Below are 23,478 nucleotides of genomic sequence, written 5' to 3'. Positions count from 1 at the left end.
AACTTTCCAAATGATCATTCTTTAACAAATGTAGAAGAATCTGCATTACTTCTATTAGAACTTGTACTCTCAATGACTAAACTGAGCTTGTATACTAGGCACGTGGAGATTGTTTGAGGCCATAAAGAGCTTTATTTACTTTAGACCATGCCGTTTTGATTTACTTGAGGATGTCTCGGAGGAATGCTCATGTACACTTCTTCTTCTAAATCTCCATGCAAAAATACGTCTTTGACATCCATTTGATATATTTGCTAATCAAAATTTACAACAATAGACGAGAACTTGAACAATGTTCATTTTTGCAATTGAAGCAAATTGTTTTTGGTAATCAACCCTGTAAGTTTAAGTAAATCCTTTAACCGCCAACCTTACTTTATGTCTTTCTATTGACCCATCACTGTTGAATTTGGTTTTGTAAACTCACCTACACCCAACATGTTTCTTCCCTTTTGGAAATTTGACAATAGTCCAAGTTTGATTCTCATCTAGAGCTTGTAGTTCTTCCTTCATTGCTCTCCTACATACTAATTGAGAGTTGGCTTTTGGAAAACATGAAGGTTCTAATGTTGTTGAGATGCTACTTAAAAAAGGCAAAATGTGAAGACGACACATTGTTATACGACATGAACTGGATAGCTGGAAGGGTGATATGTGAACAAATCTTTAAACGTTACTGGCTGTTGTCTTTCTCTGCATGATCTTCGAGGAGCATCATTTGGACTTATTGAGCTGGACCTTTCATCATGAGTTACATACTTACATATCGGCTTATTCATTGGAGGAGGATTTTCTGATGCATCTTCATTATGAGTTACACTTGATAGCAAGGGAACCTGATCAAAAGAATACCCCCCTGAAGTTTAACTCCAAATTGCTTTCCAAAGAAGGCTTTTGATTCAACAAACTGAACATCTCGAGACACAAACATTTTTCTTGATTTCGGATTATAGCATTTATACTCCTTTTGTGTTGAAGAATATTCAAGAAAGACACCTTGCAGCTCGAGGGTCAAGACCTTGAAGTCTGCCATGTTCTCTTATACGGTTATACCACACCACTCAAACTGCAACTCTTTATTTCTCCTTAGTCATGTTCGACACAATTTCTAATTAACTTAGAAAAAAAAAAATTCTCACACTCCCCATTTTTAAGATATGGAATTTTCATAATTGCACATAGAAGCTAAAAATTATTCATATTCATTCCAATAAAATGGATTTTGTGTGGTTTTTCATTTTGGGAGTTTTATAATTGATAATTTTGAATTGATTTTAGTTTCGTGGAAAGTTTAAACACATTGATGCGGTTGAATGGAATCGTTTGTTCCAACGATTGGTGGTTACCGTGGCTTGTAGTTGTGGTCGGCCATTGAATTACAAAGTCCAAATAGCGCTACCGGTGTGGTTGCTTTTGTGTTTTATTTTTATTTATTATTATTGTTATTATAGTAGGTGTCAAGATTTGGTTGGTCTAAATTAGTTGGGGTGAACATAGAGCTGCACCCAAAGGTGACCATTGTCCTAATAGGACTATAGTCTGATAAAGTATTGATAGCAGCTGGTACACGGTACACCCAAAATATTATTAGAAAAAAATAGAAAAAAGAAATAGAAAAAGGAAAACTGATAGATAATTGAGGCCCGACCCGGCGACCCCGATGAAAGAAGAGGAAAGAGGGGTGCTTTGCCCTTTTACGTCTGAAACTGAAAGTGTGCGACTTTGTATTCCGAAGATCTCCATCTCCACCTCCGGTCAGTATTGCGATCTACGGCTCAGCTCAGTTCGTAAGTCGCCTTGTACTTCTGACTCCCTCTCGATTTTTTTTATTATTGTATTTAATTGTAATAATGATAATTATTATTAGATTTCTTGAAGAGTCCCAGCTCCAGCTGTAGAAATGGTGATTTGTTTAATTCGATTTTTGAATGGAGAATTGCCATCTAATTTGAAACAATAAATATGCAGGCTGGTTGATCTAGTCATTTTTATGCCGCAATTACTTGGTAATCTTTGTTTCGCAATTAGAATTGGAACCTCATTTCCAGCTGCTGCTGATCATCTTTGCGTGCGTGTCTCTCCTTTTTCAAGTCATAACAATAACAATAACAAGAATAATAATTATAATTTTACAAAGAAAAAGCAAGAAGAAGAAAGATAGAAATAATATGCAGAAGAGTGGGAGTATATCCAAGAATAGTTTGAGAGTGACTACGCCTCAGCAGTCTCTTAGGCGACTGGGATTGTGTTCCCAAATAGCTACTGCTACTGGCGGCCAGCACTCCTCCCCAATTGTTTTTCCTGAGAAACAGAAACGACACAAGATCAAGGCTTCTAAGACTCCACTTACCCCTGCCTCTGCTGATGATCCCAACACACTTAAGACCTTCGAGCACAGGATTGACATTCCAGCTTCTACTGCTGGAGATGAAAAGTCTGATTTGTTGGGCTATGTTGTCTTCTCTGGAAAGTTAGTTTTGGACAAGAGAAAGACCACTAGTATAAACACTAGTCCTTCTACTGATGCACAACAACAAAACTGTTCCTCTGCTGACATTGCCAACCAGGAAGCTGTTGATGCTAAGCTTACCAGCAAGGCTTTAATTTGGGGTTCCAACATGCTGCATCTTGACGATGTTATCTCAGTAAGCACTTCCTCCTCCTACATTAACCCCCAAAACATGATCATAGCTACATGTTACAACATTTACAAATCACAAGGTTTCTTTCCTCTTTGGAATGAAATAGGAATCAGTAATCGCTTTCTTTAACTGCTTCTGCAGGTTTCATACAATGTTGGTCTCAGACATTTTACTGTGCATTCATATCCCTTAAAAAAGGGTTCCTGTGGCCTTTCTTGTTTTATGAAACCTCGAAGAAGTCGCAAGGACTTTCGATTCTTGGCTTCTAGTATAGAAGAGGCAGTTCAATGGGTTGGTGGGTTTGCGGATCAGCAGTGTTATTTGAATTGTTTGCCTCATCCATTGCTATCTTCTAAGAAGCAGGCTTCTTCAGAATTACTTCCAATTGATACTCCTCCTGAATTAATTTTCAAATGTAAGAGTCCGCCAAAAATGCTTGTGATATTAAATCCACGATCTGGACGTGGCCGTTCAAGTAAGGTTTTTCATGGCATCGTTGAACCCATATTTAAGGTATGATGCATTTCCTGTTCCTAAATCCTAGCTGATAATTCTACTGCTTTTTGTTATTCAGGAGATAGATTATTTATATTTGCTGCATGTCACACATACTTGTGAAAGGCTTAATCATCTCCATTTGTTTGTAGAATGTTATATCTAACATATTATTTGTGATAGAAAATACAATCTTTAGTCTCACCAAAAAGAAAATACAATTTTTATTCATGTATGCACCTTTTTTAATATAAATATAGAAAAGGACCAAGGGTGCAACCCACGTACACAAGTAGCATTAAAAAAAAACTGCTTATTCTTATTTTAGATTTACTACATCTCCCACACAGCTTACCTGAAAGTAAAACTTAAATTTGTGAATTGCTGCTTGTGTGTATATATGCTTTCCGTTTATTTGAACATTTTTATATTGTAGATTCAAACTTAAGAGAGTTAAATATGCTTTGGATGGTAGTAATAGTTCGTAGATGTTAGAGCTTGGATTTTCATATATATATATATATATATATATATGCTTCATTTCTTAAGGCTCCAGTTGTGTCTGAATTCTATATATGCCTCTAGTGATAACTATGCATATGACTTCTTGCCCTGCTTTTAATGTTTGAAACTTTTTGAAGAGTGTACTTGGATGAAGAAACTCAGGGAGAAGGGAAAGAGCATGGGGGAGGAAGAGTATATTCTTTTTATTTGAGGAAGGGTAAAAATAGAGGACCTTGGAGGAAATCACTCTAAGTTTGTGCACTCTTTTTCCAAAGCTGTACAATTTTAAGGAGGAGTTAGTGGTTGACTGCTTAGTCATTTAGTTTTGTACAAATGCTTTCCTGTTTTGTCTAAACCTCTTCAAAGATAACCTTTGACCGCTTAGAGTGTGTGTGTGTATATATATACATATGTATACTTATTGGCTGCCAAACGAGGAAAGTTGCCTTTCCCTCTCTTTTTCTTCAAACAAATATCTAAACAGATGGAAAGATGATCAACTTTCTTTTCGCTCCTTAACTACTGTGCAAGTTGTTAGGATTGGCACGGTGGATTTGTAGCGCGACTTAGATTCATGGGATAATGTTAGCTGTATGTTATGTTAGCTTTGTTAATTGGTGTCTAAAATTTTGATAAATATCTATCCTTGAGACTTTGAAATGTGGAGGGAGCTTCAAGTAAGGATGTCTGTACTTTAAGAAAAGTAAGAACATCCTCTATGGGTACCACCCAATAATGAAGATCAATGATCGGAACCATCCATTTTTTAGGTCCTTCTTCAATGATCGTCCTTGTAAAAAATCAGTCAAATTGGTAATTGTTTGGTCATCTAAAGTGTGCATACAAACACAGTCCGTCAAATAAAATTGAAATGATGTTGATAGTAATAAACTGGCTAAACAGTTTCCAATTTAGCTGATTTTTTGCAAGGGTGATCTTTGAATGATGCCCTAAAGTATGGACGGTTCCGATCATTGAATTGTAGGTCCAGAGAGGATGCTCTGCTCTGACTTTACTTAAAGTAAGGACATCCTTACTTGAAGCTTCCTCATATAAGATTCTATAACCTTTACAGATAGCATACATGTCAAACTTAGTTTCATAGATAAGCCCAATCATGTATATTCTAGGTAAAGAAGTATATTATACGACTCTTATAAAGTCATTCTCTAATTCATTTCTTTATAATTCTCTTTTCTTGTTTACTTGACCTTCATGGTTGAATTCGCGGACTGCTTGAATCGTGATAGGTATTAACGAACTCTTTCAGACTTTCTGTTCATATTCATATTCATATTGCAGCTGTAAACTGTGACAGCTTGCAGGTTTCAAAGTGGAGGTAGTCAAAACAACATCTGCAGGTCATGCTAGGAAACTTGCATCTAGTGTTGACATCAGCACTTGCCCTGATGGTACTACTGATAATGCACTATCTGAGTACATGGCTTATTTTTGGTTTTCCTTGTGAATTTTGATTTTCTTCATCATCTTTAGAGCTTTTGTCCATTTATACCACATTTTTCTTTTCAGGAATCATATGTGTTGGGGGTGATGGAATTATTAATGAGGTAAATCATTTGCCTTATCATTCCCTATTTTTTAATAGTCTCTCTTTTTGTTGTGTCCAAATTAATTATTTATTTAAAGGAAGCTTTATTCCTGCACTTTTAATTGACTTGGACACATTGAAAGATTTGCATATGGTTATGACAAAGTGAGTCCTCACTCCTTACTAGTGAGGACCCAAGAAATGTCCATTTAGGACTTGGAAAATTTGATGTAATTTGATAATCATCTCCTAGCATTATTTTACCAATCAAATTCTCCAACAATATCACACTAACGTGAATCCTATTCTTTTGTTTCTTTCCGTGTCTGTGTGTTTGACATTTAAGAAAAAAAAAAAAAGGATCATCATTGTTTTATTCTTTTTGGTTTGGTTACTTGTTCTGCTGACTTCAATGCTGTGTATTGTATTATATACCGCATTAACACTTCTGTCTTTTTTCTTTCTTAAACAATTACACGAAACTTGATTTGTGTACAGGTTCTAAATGGTTTACTTAGTAGAGACAACCAAAAAGAAGGAATTTCCATACCAATTGGAATTATACCCGCTGGTTCCGATAATTCATTAGTTTGGACTGTTCTTGGAGTTAGAGATCCAGTTTCTGCTGCAATGGCTATTGTCAAGGTAATGTGCTTAGGGTTCATTACGTCTATAAACAAAAAGTAGATGACATCCAATTAAAGTAAATATGCTACAAGAAATAATTTTCCATGAAAGAGTCTAACTTTCCATTTGAGACCAACATCATATAGCTAACTTGCATGAACTACAAGACTGTCCCACAAGCAAACCTAGGTTGAAATGGCATTGTACGTTAAACTCTCGCATTTGGTAAAAGGAAGACTGAAGGTACAGGTTGAAACAAAATCAATTCAAGTTTTTCAGTGCAAATGTAAAAATCATGGGATCTGTTTGAAGATTGAGTGAGTTGTCTTCTTTCTGCAACAAGAATCTCTAACTTATTGATTGCATATTAATATGTTGGCATTAACTGAAATTATATCTGTCTGTTTGCATCAGACCGATTCCCATGGATAGGTGCATGTGCATGAGTGTGTTTTTGGGAGGGAGAGGGAGAGGGAGAGGGAGAGGGTTTAATGATCAAAGATGACTAAATTGAAGAAGAGGTCATGTCAGTGAGGGGTGACAAGTAGGTCCTGCAGCTAAGAATCTTATGGTCCATTGTATTGGTGCCCTATAATGGGATAAATGAAGCCTACTGTAAGGATATTCCAGTGTTTATTTCTGAGTGTAAATTGCATGCTAACCATAGATTTGAGCTTGAATTGGAATGTGATCCGTAGTCCAACGTCATAATATTGCCTTATGGGGTTAAAAATTTATGACATTTTATTGGATGGATGCACTTTAGTAGAGGGTGAGGTATGTAAAAGTGCATGGTTGTGATATTCTTTTTTATTGGAGAAACCAATATTAGGAATTTAACTACCAGGAGATATTAGAAAGGGCTATACTCAATGATTTTGATACATTTTCTCTGGGAAGGTTTTTGGCACTAAATTAAGCATACTCAGCACCTAATATCTTCAATTATTCTGCTTAATCAATTATCCTGCTTTTCAAAAGTTGATGATTAAAGATAATTGCATCACCTATTCCTAGTTCCCCACTAGGAGGTGGATTTGGAGTTACTGACTGATGCTCAGGGAGGTATGAATACTTATCAGTCAACTTTTCTTTTCACTCCACTGGTGGATGTTTTAAGCAGGATTATTGATTAAGCCAAGAAAATCAATTGGTGGCGGGGCTGGTTGTTGAAAGGGAGGACGTGGAAGTTTTACCCATACACATACAGTTTTTACAATACCTTTTTTTTTTTTTTTTGTGTGTGCATGGAGATGAGCAGAAGTGGGCCAAATTGATTTCAGCCTTGGATTGCTTCTGCATGCTTTCTGGTTTGAAAATTATAAAGGCAAATGTTCCTTCGTTGGGATAAACACAGAAGAAATCAAAGTAGAAAGGTTGGCAGCGGAATTGGGATGTTAATTAAGTTGGACAATGCCCCTTGAAGTATTTGGAACTTCCTTTAGGAGGCGATCCTAGGGGAGCCAATTTCTGGCATCTGGTGATGGAGAGAATTGAAAAAAGGTTGGAGGGTTGGAAGAAAGCATTTCTTTCAAGGGACGGTTGACTTACGTTGATTCAAGCAGTTCTAAGCAGTCTACTCACTTATTATTTATCTTTTGTTCAAAATTCCAATAGGGGTGGCAAAGAGGTTCAAAAAAATGATGAGAGATTTTTTGTGGGATGGGGTAGAACCGTAGAAGAAGGTAAGAAAGATCATCTGATATGCTCGGAGCTTGTATCCAGATGTAGGAGAAAGGGGGACTTGGTATTGGGAAATTGGTGCTGATCAGGAATGGAGCCCTTTCAAAATAATTATCTGAATCCCTATGCCTCCCCAATTGCTTCATAGATGTCCGAACTAGAAGCCCTTTCTAGATCTCTCTTCAAACAGGAAGTTCTTAACATCAGACATTGATAAGCCTGCTACTTCTGAAAGTGTCACCCCGTTCCCTCCTTTTAAAATAGAAAGTGTAGCTTATTAGAATAAATTGTCAAATCATCTATAAGTTTAGTCAAAATCCTAGAAGAGGTGCTACCAGCTTTGCGAGGATGCACCCTTACCCTCAACCCCTATGCTACATATAAGCCTTATCCACGTCAACCTGTTACGACGATATACGAGAGGAATGGAGAATCTGCGGACCCTGAGTCAGATACAAGGGTTTCTCGTCCCAAGGGCTAGCATTAAAAAGAGCCTTCTCAGGAACGAAGAAAACCCCTCAAATTTGAAAAAGAGTCAGAAGAAATGGTTTAATCCTCTTATTTTTATTTCTCCTCCAATTGTTGATCTTGGATGAGGTAAATCACTGGGGTATATATGTCTGTCTGCGTGTTAAATTTTTTGCAATCAATTTCTTACTGCAATCAATTCACTTTTTTATGTGTCTGTGTGTGCAAAGAAGTGCTCTAAATTTGCTGCAATCAATTTCTTACCAACTGGGTGAGCATGAGACTGATATGGCGAACTTTGTTATGGTCTGTAAATATTTTGAAAATACTTAGTTCTAAAACACTACTTAAACAGACCCTAATACTTCATCCTTCTGTACCTATGCCAATTAGACATGACACTGGTTAGGGTATGGCTACTGGACACCCCAAATTCATTGGAAGGCTTTGGAGGACAGACAAACTCAACACTCAAGGGCACACCCAAAGTCGATTCCATTTAACCTCTTATCAGCTATATTGCATAACAATTTAAGATCTCATTAATTTATTTATTCATTAATTTTTTTTGTTTTTTTTGGAGTTATGTAAGGACCTCTCAACTACATTCTTATCTGTAAGGTTCTCATTACGTTTATTAGTATTCATTTAAATTGATATGATCTTTTCAAAAAAAAAAAAAAAAAAGTTGAATGATGTGCTTTTTTGTTGGTTTCAGGGGGGTCTTACTGCTACAGATGTTTTTGCTGTTGAGTGGATTCAGACTGGTGTTATTCACTTTGGGATGACGGTATCATATTATGGTTTTGTGAGTGATGGTAATTTCTGATACTTAGGATTAAATCTTTATGAGCTTAATCTGTAATGTGGTGAACCAATATTTCATCTCCTCTAGATTTTATCAGCAAACTAGGTGAATAAAGACTATTAATGCAATACTTTTATCTTACTCTGTGGTTTTCATGTTTAGTCAATCCCTGTTTGGATTTTGAAACACTTTAGTTGGCTTGAATTCTATGGGTTTTAACTTTTAAGTTTCCCTGAAAGCATCAAGCATGTGGACTTTAGATTTCAGTCCTAGTATTCAATTTTTCACTTGTTTGTTGGTGCTTGGTCCGAATCCAACTGATAGTATGAAAACACAGTTGAGCTTCTCCCTCTTGAGCCTCTCCTTCTCTCCTTCCTTCTTTCCTTCCTTTCTGATAGTCTTCGAATTACATGTTATTAAATTATTAGGAAGTTTTTAAGATTGATCAGAGTCATCTGATGTTCTTATTTTCTATATTTGTTTAAGAAGTTCTAATTTAAGTTGAGTTATTTTTGACATAAATCTCAAGCCTTCCAATGACCTACCTTTGGATTAATGTTTTTATCATGTACATAATATTTACCAAATTCCCAGTCAATCTTATATCTCTAGCCATTCCATCTATATTGCATTAGTAGTATTTTACTTTTTACCATTGACTGAAAATTCATGGTCAACAATTGTTGGATCAAACTCCAATGGTGATCATGGATTTTCATGATCAATGGTGATCAAGATATTAGAACACTCTGTGTATGTGTGTGAAAGTTTGCAATATGTGTTAAGACATTAGTAGACTTTATTTTTTAAAGTACATCATTTCAAAGAATAAACTCTCTCTCTCTCTCTCTCTCTCTCGACGATAATTGTTTTTGCTAAAGTTTTACTGCAAAAATTTTACTGTGTGTGTGTACGGATTGGCAGCTAGTCCAAAGCCTCTGTATTCAATATTGTTGTGTCCTGTGGCTGTTAAATTTTATTAATAGCTTTACGATCCATTGGTTCTTTGACAGATGGGTTGGTAACATTGGTTCATTGAATTGGTTGCAGTGTTGGAGCTTTCTGAGAAATATCAGAAGCGCTTTGGTCCTCTGCGTTATTTTGTTGCTGGATTTCTCAAATTCTTATGCCTACCGAAGTACAGCTATGACATTGAATATCTTCCAGCAGCAAAAGAGGATCTAGAAGGAAAACTCTCAGCAGAAAAGGAAGTAGTTGACATGTCAGACCTATACATAGACATTATGAGGAGATCAAACACAGATGGGATTCCAAGAGCCTCTAGTTTATCAAGTATTGACTCCATTATGACTCCCAGTCAAATGTCTGGAGGAGACTTGGATACAACCTGCAGTAGCACTCATGCTAGCATTGAACCATCTGAGTATGTGCGTGGCCTAGATCCAAAATCAAAACGACTATCAACTGGAAGGAGCAATGTAACTGCAGAGCCAGAAGTTATTCATCCTCAGCTACCTCTGTCAACAACTCCAAATTGGCCAAGGACTCGGTCAAAGTCGAGGACAGATAAAGGATGGACTGGATTGACAGCCACACATGATTCCTCTAGATCTTCTTGGGGCAATGCTGGAACAAATGATAAAGAAGATATATCATCAACCCTGTCTGATCCAGGTCCAATTTGGGATGCTGAACCGAAGTGGGACACCGAACCTAATTGGGATGTGGAAAATCCTATTGAATTGCCAGGGCCATCAGATGATGTGGAAGCAGGAACAAGGGAAGTTGTGCCTAGATATGAAGATAAATGGGTTGTGAATAAGGGCCAGTTTCTTGGTATTCTGGTTTGCAATCATGCGTGCAGAACTGTTCAGAGTTCCCAAGTGGTGGCACCAAAAGCTGAGCATGATGACAACACCTTGGATTTGCTCCTAGTTCATGGAAGTGGGCGATTAAGGCTGTTGAGGTTTTTCATGCTGCTGCAGATGGGTAGACACCTTTCACTGCCATACGTTGAAAATGTCAAGGTATGGGCATTTACTCCAGTAATGCCTTTGCACTTAGGGTTTTGACTAACTGCATTTATTGAGACCATGAAGCTGCAATTTGAGTGCACTTCACATGCTGGTTGAAGCAAACAGTAAGTGGCAAAGTTGTCACTTGATTGGCAGATTCTTGATCATGTTCTGTCATGGTCCAGAAGAAGGCACATGGCAGATTCTTGATCACGTTCTGTCATTGGTAAAAACAATAAGATGCACTTTAGTTTCCTTTTTGTGGTTGGGTTCTGGCCTTCTGGGGATGGAGGGCATCGGAGGTTTTATATGCTGTTTCTTGTGCAGGTGCTTAATTAAAAAAATACGTAAAATTTTATAGAGGGGGCTCCCTAATTTGGTCTTCCATTGCAGGTAAAGTCTGTGAAGATTAAGGCATCAGGAAAGCACACCCATAATGGTTGTGGCATCGATGGAGAGCTTTTTCCACTTAATGGGCAAGTCATTTCTTCTTTACTTCCAGAACAATGCAGACTTATTGGTCGCACCCTTAGCCATCATGTCTGACTACCATGCATCTTCTTCTGGATCTCTTTATTGGGTGCTAGGGGCATCTATCCTCTTTTTCACTTTATGGAATATGCAAGATTGTCCATATACCTACTAGAAGACCGTCTGCACTATTTCTGTTTGACCCTTAGCCGTTGCACCTTTAAACAGCTGAGGCGCCTGTAAATTTTTTGTTCGGCTATGTTTATCTGTTGTTGTTTATTGGTTTCTGGCTCTTATTTCATTTGCGGATTATGTAACCTTGTCCCTTTTTTGCTATCTGGTGCGAGCTGCTTGTGTATTTACGACTCTGGCACACACTTTCCTGTGATCATCTTCATCTTCATATGATATTTATTTTGTTAACAATTGATCAGCCACCAGTTGTTCAGATATGTTCGCCCTAGTTCATTTATTTGGATTACATATAACTTGATATTTTTTCATAAACTTCCTTGCATGTAAGCATAACTTGAAAAAAAATGTAGTTATGCACTCATTGGTCCCAAACTTACTATATATAGTTATATAGTTACATGCATACATATTGGTCCCAAACTTTAAAACGATTTCAAGTTAAAAGTTAAAACGATTGGCTCGAGGAAACACTAGAGGAGTAAAGTGAGAGCTCGGTAGAGTGGTTATTGCCCATTCGTTTGCGATGAGGAAGAATCAAGTTGTGATGCTCACTTTGACACACCTGTCAGGATTTGAGTGAGATCGCACAGACAAGTGGTAAAGTATACATGCGGAGACTATTCATATTCTTAATTTATTAATTTTCAATTGTTTTTTCTCTGTTGCAAAAATATGCTCAATTAAAGTAAAAATAAAGACAGATGTTATTGTTAATAAAAAAACAAAATATATTTAAATTAATAAAACAGAGAAAACAAAAACAAGGAATTGTGAGATTTTTTTATGGTCGAAGAGTGATTGAGTGTCTTTGGATAAGAATGATAAGATAGACAGTAGAGAGGCAGGCAGAAACGATGAGTACAGCAACAGTTGGCTTATTAAGTTCAGGCGCAGCCACAGCCGCAGATGGCGGACAAATGAAATCATTATCATTTTCATTCGCTTGTTCTTGCGCAATCTCATTTCCACCTCACAAACTGACTCCCACCGCTTTCGCCCCAAGGAGGAAAAGTAGAAGGATTATTTGCGAGGTCGCTATCAGATCAGACTCCGAGGCCGATGCGTCTCCATCAACCTCCGCATCCACCAAAATCGGAGCTAGGGTTAGGGTGAAGGTACCTCTCAAGGTGTACCACGTGCCGAGAGTGCCAGAGGTCGACATCACTGCCATGGAAGGTGAGCTCAAGCAGTATGTTGGCCTCTGGAAGGGCAAGCGGATTTCGGCGAATCTCCCTTATAAGGTGCAGTTCGTTGTCGATGTCCAAGACCGTGGCCCTGTTAAGTTCTTCGCCCATCTCAAGGAGGACGAGTTCGATTACCTTTGATCAATGGATCATCCATATATATCAGGCTATTACCCCCCTCTCTCTCTCTCATTATATATCAAATAACATTAGCCACATGGATTCTATTTTATTTGTATGTATTTCGCACGAATCGACATCTTATTCTCTTGTCATTATTTCCATTGCCCATATCTAGTTGATCTTTTTGGTTTAACCAATCTATTAAATTGATTAAGCATTGATGTTTGATGTTAGAATGACTCTTTAAGTGGCTCGAGATTCATGCACAATTGTATTTCGCTTTGTCCCGAGTCACATTCTAGTGTATGTAACAAAAATTTAGTCAAGAGATTTCTTAACAAAGCAGAGCTATTTCGAATTTTCATTCTTTGAAAGTATTTGCTCATGAATCTCACCCCCTATTTTGGTATTGTTGAAATTTGGTTAGGCAAAGAGGGCTTCCAAACTGGGTAGCCTGCCCATTGCCCAACCCTTAGCTAGAGTTGCATTGATAAATCAAAAAAGAGAGTATTTTGCCTTATTGTTTCATAGACTGGAATTGATAACAAGGACAAATTTGAGAGAGGTTGCTGTTGTGGCATCCTGGAGTTCTTTAATTGATTGCTTTAATGATCGTGGAGGTGGATTATAATGCTAATCCCAAGTTATTTAATGGAGTCTCGCAAAAAAGAAATTAGTATATCATTGCTAGGAAGCCAAGTTGTTTAAGACACTTTTGCTGGACGTTAATCAGGATAATTAATTAAAACCAGGACATTATCTGTGGAATGTGCCCTCAGCTAGTTTGCTCAATACACTGGGCTTTTTATCACATGTTCAAGACGGTTACCAGAATCCAATGTTCAGTCCAAATTCAACAAGAATATAGAAGGTTCTTTCATTGTTTAGAATTCTATTTTCAGCAGGGTTGGACCAACTTATCCTGGCCTAGAACTGATCTCTGCAGGATTACATGTTGATGATTATTTTGTTAGTGTTGGATTTCTTTTGTACTGAAGGCATACTTTTGTTACTTCTAATATGTTCTCTTTCTGTTTTTCCACCGTGCTTTTAAGATTCTCTCACTTTCTACTTTAGTTTGTTCCTGGACTTTATACTGGATTCAGTTAATTAGTTTTGGTTTTTATCCTCTTAGTTGAATGTTATGATCCATTGGAACAATCTGTATATGAATTCTTAGCCTTAATACCAGGGTGAGCCCGGAAAACTGGTATAAATTTGCTTAGACAGTGAGAATAGAAGCCTAAGCTTATGTGGAGCTTTAATGTCATCGTCATCATATTTTTTCTTTAGAGCAGACTGCTACCTTGATCATTAAGCGCATTCATTTTTATCATTAAGGAAGTCAGCTTTTTGCTTAGTTCTTTGTTATATAGTGTAGGCGTTGGTGCAACTGAAGCTCATTAGTATATGCATGGTTTTTATTTTTACATATAAAGGCATGCATCTTAATACATAAAATTTTTTTAGGAAATACATACACTTCCTCCAAAAGGTGTATGCATATTTCTTTGTTATCAAAAGCTTTTATGGAGTTTGTTTTATAAGAATGTTTTTTAAGTGCTTTCTTGCAGAGTCTGGATTCCTATTTTGCACCATTTAAATATGTATTGGAAGGAGATATTCTGTATTTAGCAGTCCTTCTCTAGAGAGGATGTTTGCACTCTGCCCTTATTTTTTTTTTTTGCAGATGCGTTTAGCACATGCTTTTATACAAGAAGCTTGTATAGAAGCACATCATCCTATACACACACGCAAAGAAACAAGTGCCAATCATCCGCACCTAAGAAAAATTCCTGTATTTAGTTTTAGGATTTTGGAAGGGAAGTAGATCTCCTACCAATTTTTTCGATACCAGACTATTAATTACGGCCATCCAAAAGAATCATATGGTTGACATTGTGCCACATCATTACTGTTTTAATTTTTTTGGTTCACTGTTCATTGTTCTTTTTGTTATATCACTCTCTTTTCATCACTTGCAGAGAGCTCCTCTCATTAGTCGCCTCCTACATCTCCTTCTCTATTTTTATCAATAAACCACCATTTTATCTCTACCTAAGCTCCCTCTCATACCCACTTTTTCTTAGAGGATAAAAATTTTCCCATTTCAGTAAGTTGGGTTTCTTTTTTCTTTTTCCGGCAGCAACAGTACAAACCATCGGATCTACTGTTGAAAAGAGGAAGTCAATTTCTAGGATCTAATTCTTTAATGAGCTTCTGTATCATTACTAATGGGTTTCTTCATTATCAAGTCTAATTCTTTTTCCAACAACATTAAATTTGATACTTTGTAGGAAGTGGGTATATGAGATGGAGGTGAGGTGAGAGTGGAACTTGTATGGTTGTAGAGAAATGGAGATGATTTACTGATGAAAAGAGAGAATGAATTGTAGAGGAGAAGAGGTCTCTGCAAATGATGAAAAGAGAGAAGGTCCCTTCATGCATGCACGACAGAACAGCGAAAATATTTAAACGGCACAATGTAAACAATTTGGATGGCCATAATTAATAGTCTCGTACAGTTTGGGTACCAAAAAATCTGGTAGAGGATCCACTTCATTTGGGAGTTCTTCCTTTACTCTGTGCACCATGACCTTCCTTAGTTGATTTAGGGAAACTAGCATTTTGCAAATATTTATAATACCTTCATATTTGTAACTAGCATGACCTAGTAAAAGTGGCACTATTACCACCGACCATGAATTCAAATTCTTTATTTGTTTCTACATGACTCGTAGCTACATCTATAATTTATTGTATCTACAGTTACAATATTGTAGTTACATTATATATTCTCAATAAAACAAATACTAATCAATCCAAAACATACTTAACACTAAAAAAAAAAACCCCCACAAATATTAGATTCAAGTAGAAAAACAAAAAAAAATCTCAAGTGGCAACTGCAGATGCAGCTGCTCAGTGCTCGGTTAAAGTGTTGAGCACTCGACGATCTAACTAGCTAGCGGATGTGCACAAACAATTATTTTGAGTAACAAATTAAGTAGATGTCATTTGACAGAGTTTTGAGTAATTGAAGAAGTTTTTTGCCCTTAGAAGTAATAAATCTTAAAAGAAAATTGTAACTATTTTTTTTTTTATAAACTCAAAGAATATAGATTCTTTGTTTTCCTTGGCAACACCAACATCAGGGAGGCTGGTGAGCACCATGGGTCCGCCATCTTTGGTGGTTTACAATGTAATAAAATGGAAGTGACCCCGCAGAAACCTGTAGTGAAATAGAGTAACTGTTTATGTTATGGTGTGTTTATAAAAGTCTCTTCGTTTAGAAAAAAAGAATAAAAATAAATAGATGACTCGAAAACCAATAGAGAACTGACACATGTCTCAAGTTAAATTGAGATCGGTAACGAATTTGATTACAAGAGTATTATCTGAAAATTATAACCGTGGGATTAATATTAAAATATGATTCAAAACCATAGAGGTACGTAATTTGACCTAAATTATTTCTCTAGAAAGCCAATCCATAGACTACTAGTAATTCCAATTTTTTACAGAACACCTAGTTGTCTTCAGGGGTTTTTCGTAGTTGTAGATTTTGAGATCAATGAGAGACAAGAGTGTTGGAATCAATTAGGATATGTATTGTTAGAATAATCCACATTCCAGTAAGGTCAAGAAATGCATTTTCAATAGAGTGGGTTTGAAACATTTTCTTCAAAGAGGAAGTTACTCCAGATCTATAGAGATCTAGAAAGGGCTTCTAGTTCGGACATCTATGAAGCAATTGAGCTCAACCTAAGCTTAAACTCAGTAGAGCTCATCCAAAATTATCATGCCAAGTTCATTCTAAACCAAACTTGTATTCCATTTATTTGCCCAACATGAGAAAATCAGAAATTTTGACAGGCATATGAGGTCAACAACTAAATGCTGCAACTCAATGATATAGGAAATAATATCCACATGCAAAAAAGAAAACCATCAGGCCCCTCTGGACACAATATATAGACATAAATATGAAATTCGCATGCATTTCATTCCTTAAAACTCATTGTCTCATAAGCTCACGAAAGCTCTATTTTGGATGTCTTTGTGATCAATTGTACCTTCAACATAAGTTTTGTATATTATTAACGGGAAACCATAGCATCTGAACTATGTCCAAGGTTCAAATTAGAACTTGTAAACAAAAGAAGGTAATTAGCTGAGGATGGACATGACTACCTACGAGACATGAAGAAATTGAAGTCATGGTGCTGGAATTTGTGTTGCTTCAACCAGGAATTTGCAGCATTCAGATAAGAGGCAATCTTTTCCTTATCCTCAGTCTTAGGATTTGTCCAAATTTCCCCATACATCTTATAAGTGGCCACCGCAAAAGGAGGAAGAACAATTTCACCTCTGCTGCCATCTCTTTCTAGCTGCAGCCTGCCTCCATGTTCCTTTCCCAATGTATTAATGCATTGAAACCTCTCATCTTCCTCTGATATTCTACTTGGGAGCCCTAAGAACCAACAAATACAAAAGGAAAGTTCAGTTCCAACCATTATAAAGTTTCACAAAGTTTGATCTTATCAGAAAACTCACCATCATATGCATCATTTCAAGTATATGGTTAATTAGATGCTAATAATCATTCAACTAATGCTTTTTATCAATTCAATTACTATACACTTCAACAATCTCTCTTGTGCTGGCATATGGAAAATGATTTTGGAGCGTCCAACTTGCTTCTTACAAGGAGACTAAACAACTTTTTAAGCTCCCATGTTATCTCAGAATCTGCAATCTAGCTCCCAGTAAATTTGTATCTTATACTATTAAGTATTAACAAAATTACATGAATCCAACCACTGATAAATTACACGTTATTTCAAGATAAGTGAAAGTGTATCAATATATACCAAATTCAAATATCAAACATATAAAGGTAAAAACCTGTCCTGAAGAAAAATACATTTAACTGAGTAAAATCCCACCTATGCCCATAAAATTAGAAAAGATAATCCCCATAGAATACTTTAATATAAACGATAAGTGTTAATATAGGTATATGAAACATTTACAGTTATAAGAGATGAGTTTGTAAGAATTTCAGAGACATTTGTATTTGTAGACATGTAAGATTGGATACAACACCAAACGAGAGGGACAGGGTTAATTTGTCTCAAATCCTCAGAACATGAGGGACCAAAAAAGAGTTTGTTCCAAGCTTTGGGATATAGGTATATGAAACAATTAAACAGGGTTTCTTTCAGTGCTTGAGTTTGCCACTATTCTTTATCTTAGGGTTTAGGGTTTGGATTTTCCAAGTACAAAGACATTAAAGATTGGGTCTGTGGTAAACATACATATGTACTTGAAGGATCCAAAAATATACACTTTGGAAGATTTATGATCCAAGGGAGAAGAAGGCACTGATTGGGTGTTTAATACATGTTTTTTTATAGGAAACCGAATGGAAATATTAATATATAAGAATTGAGATGTACTAACAAAGTGGACCCAAGTAGTTCACAAGAACAAAACAAGCCTAAAGCTGACAAAAAACAGGACATCCTTAACTGAAGTGCAAGTCAAAACAACTACTAAACAAACAAATCAAAGCAAAAACCAGACAACTAGAATCAAATAAACCTAAGAAACAGTCACATCCTAGTCCAAGTTAAGAAGAAAGAAAGGACAGTGACGGAAAGAAGAAACTGATGCTGAAAGTGAAGCCCAAAATCTAGCCCTATCTCATAAGCAATCCACAGATTCCCCCTCTTTCCCCTCAAAGATTAATTATTCCTTTCCGTCCATATAACCTAAAGAATGGCTAACACTCCACATCTCCACAGCACCTTTGCTCTCTCCCCACTACTGAAAGCACAAAAACTCTCCACAAACAAAGCATTACATGATGAGGGCAGCACCCAGCTCAACCTAGAAGCTTGAAACAAATTATACCACAATCTCAGTCACTGGACAATGAGTACACCAGTGAAGAAATCAATAGACACAAATATGGCCTCTTCCGTTGAAGGACTTCACAAGTATTTGCTTGCAACAATCCAAGGAAAGAATTGGACATTGGCACCTAGGCCTTCCAAATCTAAGGGATGGACTGGAATAGTGACTGCGTGATTCACGTTTAATGTGTTGAAAAAAGACTTAAATGAGGAAATACCTGATGACTCAAGACCCCAAAGCCTACTATCAAGTGTAGATGGTGACAATGAAATGATCGCAATCAAGGAGAGGAAAGAGCAAAGCCCACAACCTCAGAATCCCTCAAATTTCAATGGAAGTTAAAATTCTACCCCAGAGAGAAAGAAAGGAGACAAACATACTCGTCCAAAATGCTAGTACATAGTGTATGATTGAAGAAACTTGATTCCAAGAGCTAACTGTTGGATCAAGGGGAAATACATTATTAAATTAGGCAATAAGCACTTTTCTAGTATATTGTAATGTACTGTTTTAGTCTGTAAATAGATTTAAGATATTCAATAATCTTTGTGCACTATATTGTTCGTTTATATTAATTTAGATACTGCAATATGGACTTATCATATATGGTGTAATATATGTGTTGCAGTTATAGCAGCGTTCTCTACATTTAGCTACCACCTTGAGCAAGTCTTGAATGGCAATCTAATTTTATGAAGTATATATAAGGAAAGAATTGCATATATATAGATGATTGATTAAAAATTGTGTCTCATATAACTGCAAGGAATCAAAGATATTAAATCTCATAAAAGGTATAAAAAATTAAAGAAAGTTAGAATATATAAATGTAATTAAATATGCTTAGAAAAGTAAACAAAGTATGCTTAGAAAAGTAAACAAGGCATGCATAGAAATAAATAACAGAATTCCAAATGAGGGAGACAGAGAAAGGGAAGACATTTTACCTTGAAAAGAGGATAATGTGTGATAAGTGATGAAACATGCAGATAATTCCTTGGCATTCCTTGCCAATGGAATTTGATAGATAGGATACCTAATAAACAGTGAAGAAGCATTTGTAGTGGAGTCCTCACTTGAAAATGACATGACTAGTAATAAGAAGAATAAATCATACATACCAAGCAACAGCAATCCAGCTATAAGGAGAGAGCTCCACGCTTTGAAACTTGACCAAGCCAGGATAAGTCTTAGCTAATTCATTCATCTGATCAAACATTCCATTACATATATATGATCAAAACAAGGAATTAGTTGTATTAACTTTAAAGAAATAGAGGATTATTCGGATACTTACCTTGTCAGTTAAGGGAAATCTATCATAAGGACTAATAGTTTCATTGTACTTGCAATACAGGTGGCCAAAGCGATCAATTGTTTCATGGTCACTGGTAGAATCATCTGAGGTCCTACTCAAAGAAACAGATTTTTTGTCACTCTCCAGTTTCATCCCCAACCATGTTACCACAACTCAAATGAATCACATGCACTTGTTTGAGAGAGCAGGAGAAAGATGAAATTAAATTAACTAATTTTAAATACCTGGAATACTTAATGGGTTTCCTAGTATATATTTGGAGAGCAGATAAGGATGGAGAAAAGTACTGTACGACACTATCGCCACTGTTCAATAGAATCGGGACACCAGCACCAAAGCAACTCCACTCTTTGTAAAACTCCCAAAGGTCCTTCAAGGAGAAGCACTCCGTAGTATCTTGCCAAATCCCATTCTGCATTTGCAGTTCATCTTCATATTTAATTTTATTACAATAAACAAACAAAATTCAGGCAAAAATAAAAACAATGAATAAAATATTATATATATTATTACAATATACTGTGGGAGAACTCTTTATTCCAACTTTTTGTCTATAAATAAAAAACATAATGGTTTGATCATTGATAAGATCATGTACGTTAGGAGAACTTCATTTTTCTTCATCTCATTCTTCCCAAAATTAACAAATGAAACCAACAAAGAGTGGCGCTATTATTGGCTCCCATCCCTATTATCCAATCATATATATGTTTTTAATTTCCATCTCTATTTAGTAACACCACGTACTCATATTACGATTACACCGAAAAATTACACAAGAGTGAGTCTAAAAATAGGAATTGAAGGCCGCATTAATAGCACTACTCCTTCCATAAATAAATAATATTTAATAAAGGTTTGAGCTATATATCCTCCTCCTACATAGAAAAATCAGAAAATTTTCTATGACATTCAATATTAAAGACTCCAATTAGTTCAATGAGTAGATAAAATAAAACTCAATCAAACTTTACAATTAATATTTCAATTTCCACCTCATTCCAATTGACAATTAGTATAATTAACCAGTCTAATGGCACGCTTGGAAGCACGTGCCAATAAGTTTTTTTTTTCTATTTTGTATTAAGGAAGAAAGCACAACATGGTTACATGAAGAAATTGTAGTTATAATAGTATAGATGCTCCAATTTGGAATAAACACAATCATGTTGAGAGATGACTACAATGGTGCATAAGGTTGGATGTTTTCAATAATGATGGGTACGTCGTCTGATGGCTGCAGTTGTTGGGGACAATAGATAGATGTGTAACACGCGTTGAGGGGTGAGATGGCTAGGTTTGAAGAAATTACACAAGAAAGGCAAGGTTGGGTTGGAAATTGATGATAGAAGGGCTTGATTTGGAAAAAATATATTTAGGTACGTTATATATATATATATATATGTGTGTGTGCGTACGAGAAGCTTTTTAGGCTAATCGTGTCTGATGTCTCACAACGTTTGAATGCTCAAGCATGAGAGTTTGAACATTGTGACACATCTTTGTAAATCTAAATAATTGATTAGGTTGACTCTTTAACGAATTTGTAGTTTAGAGTTATTGTTTGATAAAAGAGCATTTTCTCATTTTTCCGACAAATTTAGGATGTAGAATATATTAGAACTTAGATAGTATTTGTTTTGTATTAATGAGAGCTTAAGAAAGAGCATGAGATTCTATTCTCAAACTTGGTATCGATCTATTCTTGAAAATTTGTTACATTTTACATGAGAATAGATTGAATACCCATAAAGGGGAGAATATGAGACCCATGGGCCTATTAGGTTTGCCACTCTCATCCCCTAAGAATGCATTTATTATGGTCTTTCATGATTTTACCCTAGTATTAAGCAATCATTTTTAAATTGTAATAAGGGTTTTAATGACAAATAATGCACATATATAGTCCTAAATATTTAAATACAATAAATAAGGATATTATTGAGAAATTGATTGAAAATTCCTATTACTACACAAACAAAACACTCAAATGAAAATAACATTCTCATCTTTGTAGAATAGGCAAATATATATATATATATATAGGAATAACATTTTAAAATAACTCATTTCATGAAACAAAACCTACCTAGACTTTATACATGTTTTAAGTCTTAGGGTTCAGGTAATCGCACGTAGCGATGAAGTTACAAAAAACCTACACATTTAATTACTAATACTTGCGTAATAAATTTTGTAAAAGCTTCATCATCCAACATTATTTATGATTACAAAGAAAGTAATAAAAGGTGAGATTCGAATTTTGGCGGCGGAGTACACGGAGATATAAGCCCTCCACGTCATCCAACATTATTTGTGGTTACAAAAAAAGGTAAAATAGGGTGAGATTCGAATTTTGGCGCCGGATTACGCGGAGATACAAGCCCTCCACATCATCCAAGATTTTTTCATGCAGTCTTTTAATCTTGTTACAATAATAAGGGCTGCAATTAATAGGCAAGAGGCGTAAGATAAAGGGTAAAGAGATGTAATATTAGGCAAAAGATTAAACAATTAATTGGTACTTATTCTAGTGTGTTAGATCATATCTACATCTGCATATATACTACTATTCCTAGCTACTACAGCAGGATCTAAAGCATATATAATAGAAACAAAAACACCTACAGTTGACAATTAATCGATCATAGCTAGCAATACCATTTAAATGGAACAAAAGAAGATCGATCTACTTTAATTAATATAGCTAGCCACAATGTTTTTATCTCAAGAGATCGAAGAGAAAATGTAAGGAAATTAAAACCAAAGGAAATGAAATTGTATTGATGATTACGTACGAACCTTGGGAAGCTCCTGAGCGAGGACTGAGGGAGTTGTAGATTGAAGAAAAGATTGGAAGTTGGAATATTCCTCGGGATCAGATAGCAAAGGCATGTCCCAGAGAGAGTGTGGCATGATATATATATTAGGTTTAATCTGATGTTGTGCTGGTATTTAATTACTTGTAGGTAGCTCGCTAGATATTTGAGAAACTAGACCAAATTCTACCTGCAGCAGCTACTGGTATTAGCAAATAGGGATGATATCTGATCGATCTCAAGCAAACATTTTCATATATATATAAAATAAAAGCATAAATAATAATTTGTAAAAAAGAAAAAGAGCTTCAAAGCATTCGTTCCCAGCTGCTAATTGAAGTCTACCATTACCACATCTTGAATTGCATTCCCTTCATCAATATATTCACCAGACACCTAGCTAGCATTTCACTTCACTATATATCCATCATTCCCTTTGCTCACTTTCCCCTTCTTTCTCTCCCTTGTTGTCTGTCACTGTCTGTCGTCTTGCTTGCTCACAAATATTAATTACCTGGGGTTAGTTTTTTTTTTGCGTTTCTTTTCGTGGTCAGAACTCAGAGGGTTAGTAATTTAATCTCTTCCTTTACTTTATGCACAAAGCCAGATATGTTTTCCATTAATGCATCTGTCTTTTTCCTTTTCATTCAATTTTCAAACGAATATATAGAAACTATATCTGGGGCAAAAATGA

General features: G+C 35.9%; 3 protein-coding genes across 3 annotated transcripts; 2 read left to right on the top strand and 1 right to left on the bottom strand.

Moving 5' to 3' along the window:
- Positions 1–1,586: 1,586 nt before the first annotated feature.
- On the top strand, positions 1,587–11,658 carry LCBK1 (long-chain base (LCB) kinase 1). The gene is made up of 9 exons (XM_086230513.1): positions 1,587–1,787; positions 1,969–2,645; positions 2,784–3,155; positions 4,960–5,053; positions 5,172–5,209; positions 5,689–5,835; positions 8,687–8,786; positions 9,827–10,764; positions 11,146–11,658. Exons 2-9 carry the CDS (start codon positions 2,169–2,171, stop codon positions 11,296–11,298), a joined length of 2,319 nt encoding a protein of 772 aa, XP_086086639.1. The 5' UTR covers positions 1,587–1,787; positions 1,969–2,168; the 3' UTR covers positions 11,299–11,658.
- A 544-nt stretch (positions 11,659–12,202) lies between these two features.
- FTRA2 (ferredoxin/thioredoxin reductase subunit A (variable subunit) 2) lies at positions 12,203–12,918 on the top strand. The gene has a single exon (XM_086230514.1). The coding sequence runs from the start codon at positions 12,273–12,275 to the stop codon at positions 12,741–12,743; it is 471 nt and encodes a 156-aa protein (XP_086086640.1). The 5' UTR covers positions 12,203–12,272; the 3' UTR covers positions 12,744–12,918.
- Positions 12,919–16,687: 3,769 nt separating this feature from the next.
- LOC147295908 (uncharacterized) lies at positions 16,688–20,571 on the bottom strand. The gene is made up of 6 exons (XM_086234275.1): positions 20,190–20,571; positions 19,945–20,056; positions 19,769–19,854; positions 19,595–19,683; positions 16,920–17,199; positions 16,688–16,801 (listed from the first exon to the last, which is right to left on the bottom strand). The coding sequence occupies exons 1-6, from the start codon at positions 20,381–20,383 to the stop codon at positions 16,792–16,794; spliced, it is 771 nt and encodes a 256-aa protein (XP_086090401.1). The 5' UTR covers positions 20,384–20,571; the 3' UTR covers positions 16,688–16,791.
- Positions 20,572–23,478: the final 2,907 nt, after the last annotated feature.

This window comes from Dryas octopetala, chromosome 2 (genome assembly GCF_963921425.1).
Source record: "Dryas octopetala chromosome 2, drDryOcto1.1, whole genome shotgun sequence".
In the NCBI taxonomy this organism is placed as follows: Eukaryota; Viridiplantae; Streptophyta; class Magnoliopsida; order Rosales; family Rosaceae; genus Dryas; species Dryas octopetala.
Note: the sequence above shows the minus strand (reverse complement) of the source record. Positions and strands in the feature narration are given on the sequence as shown.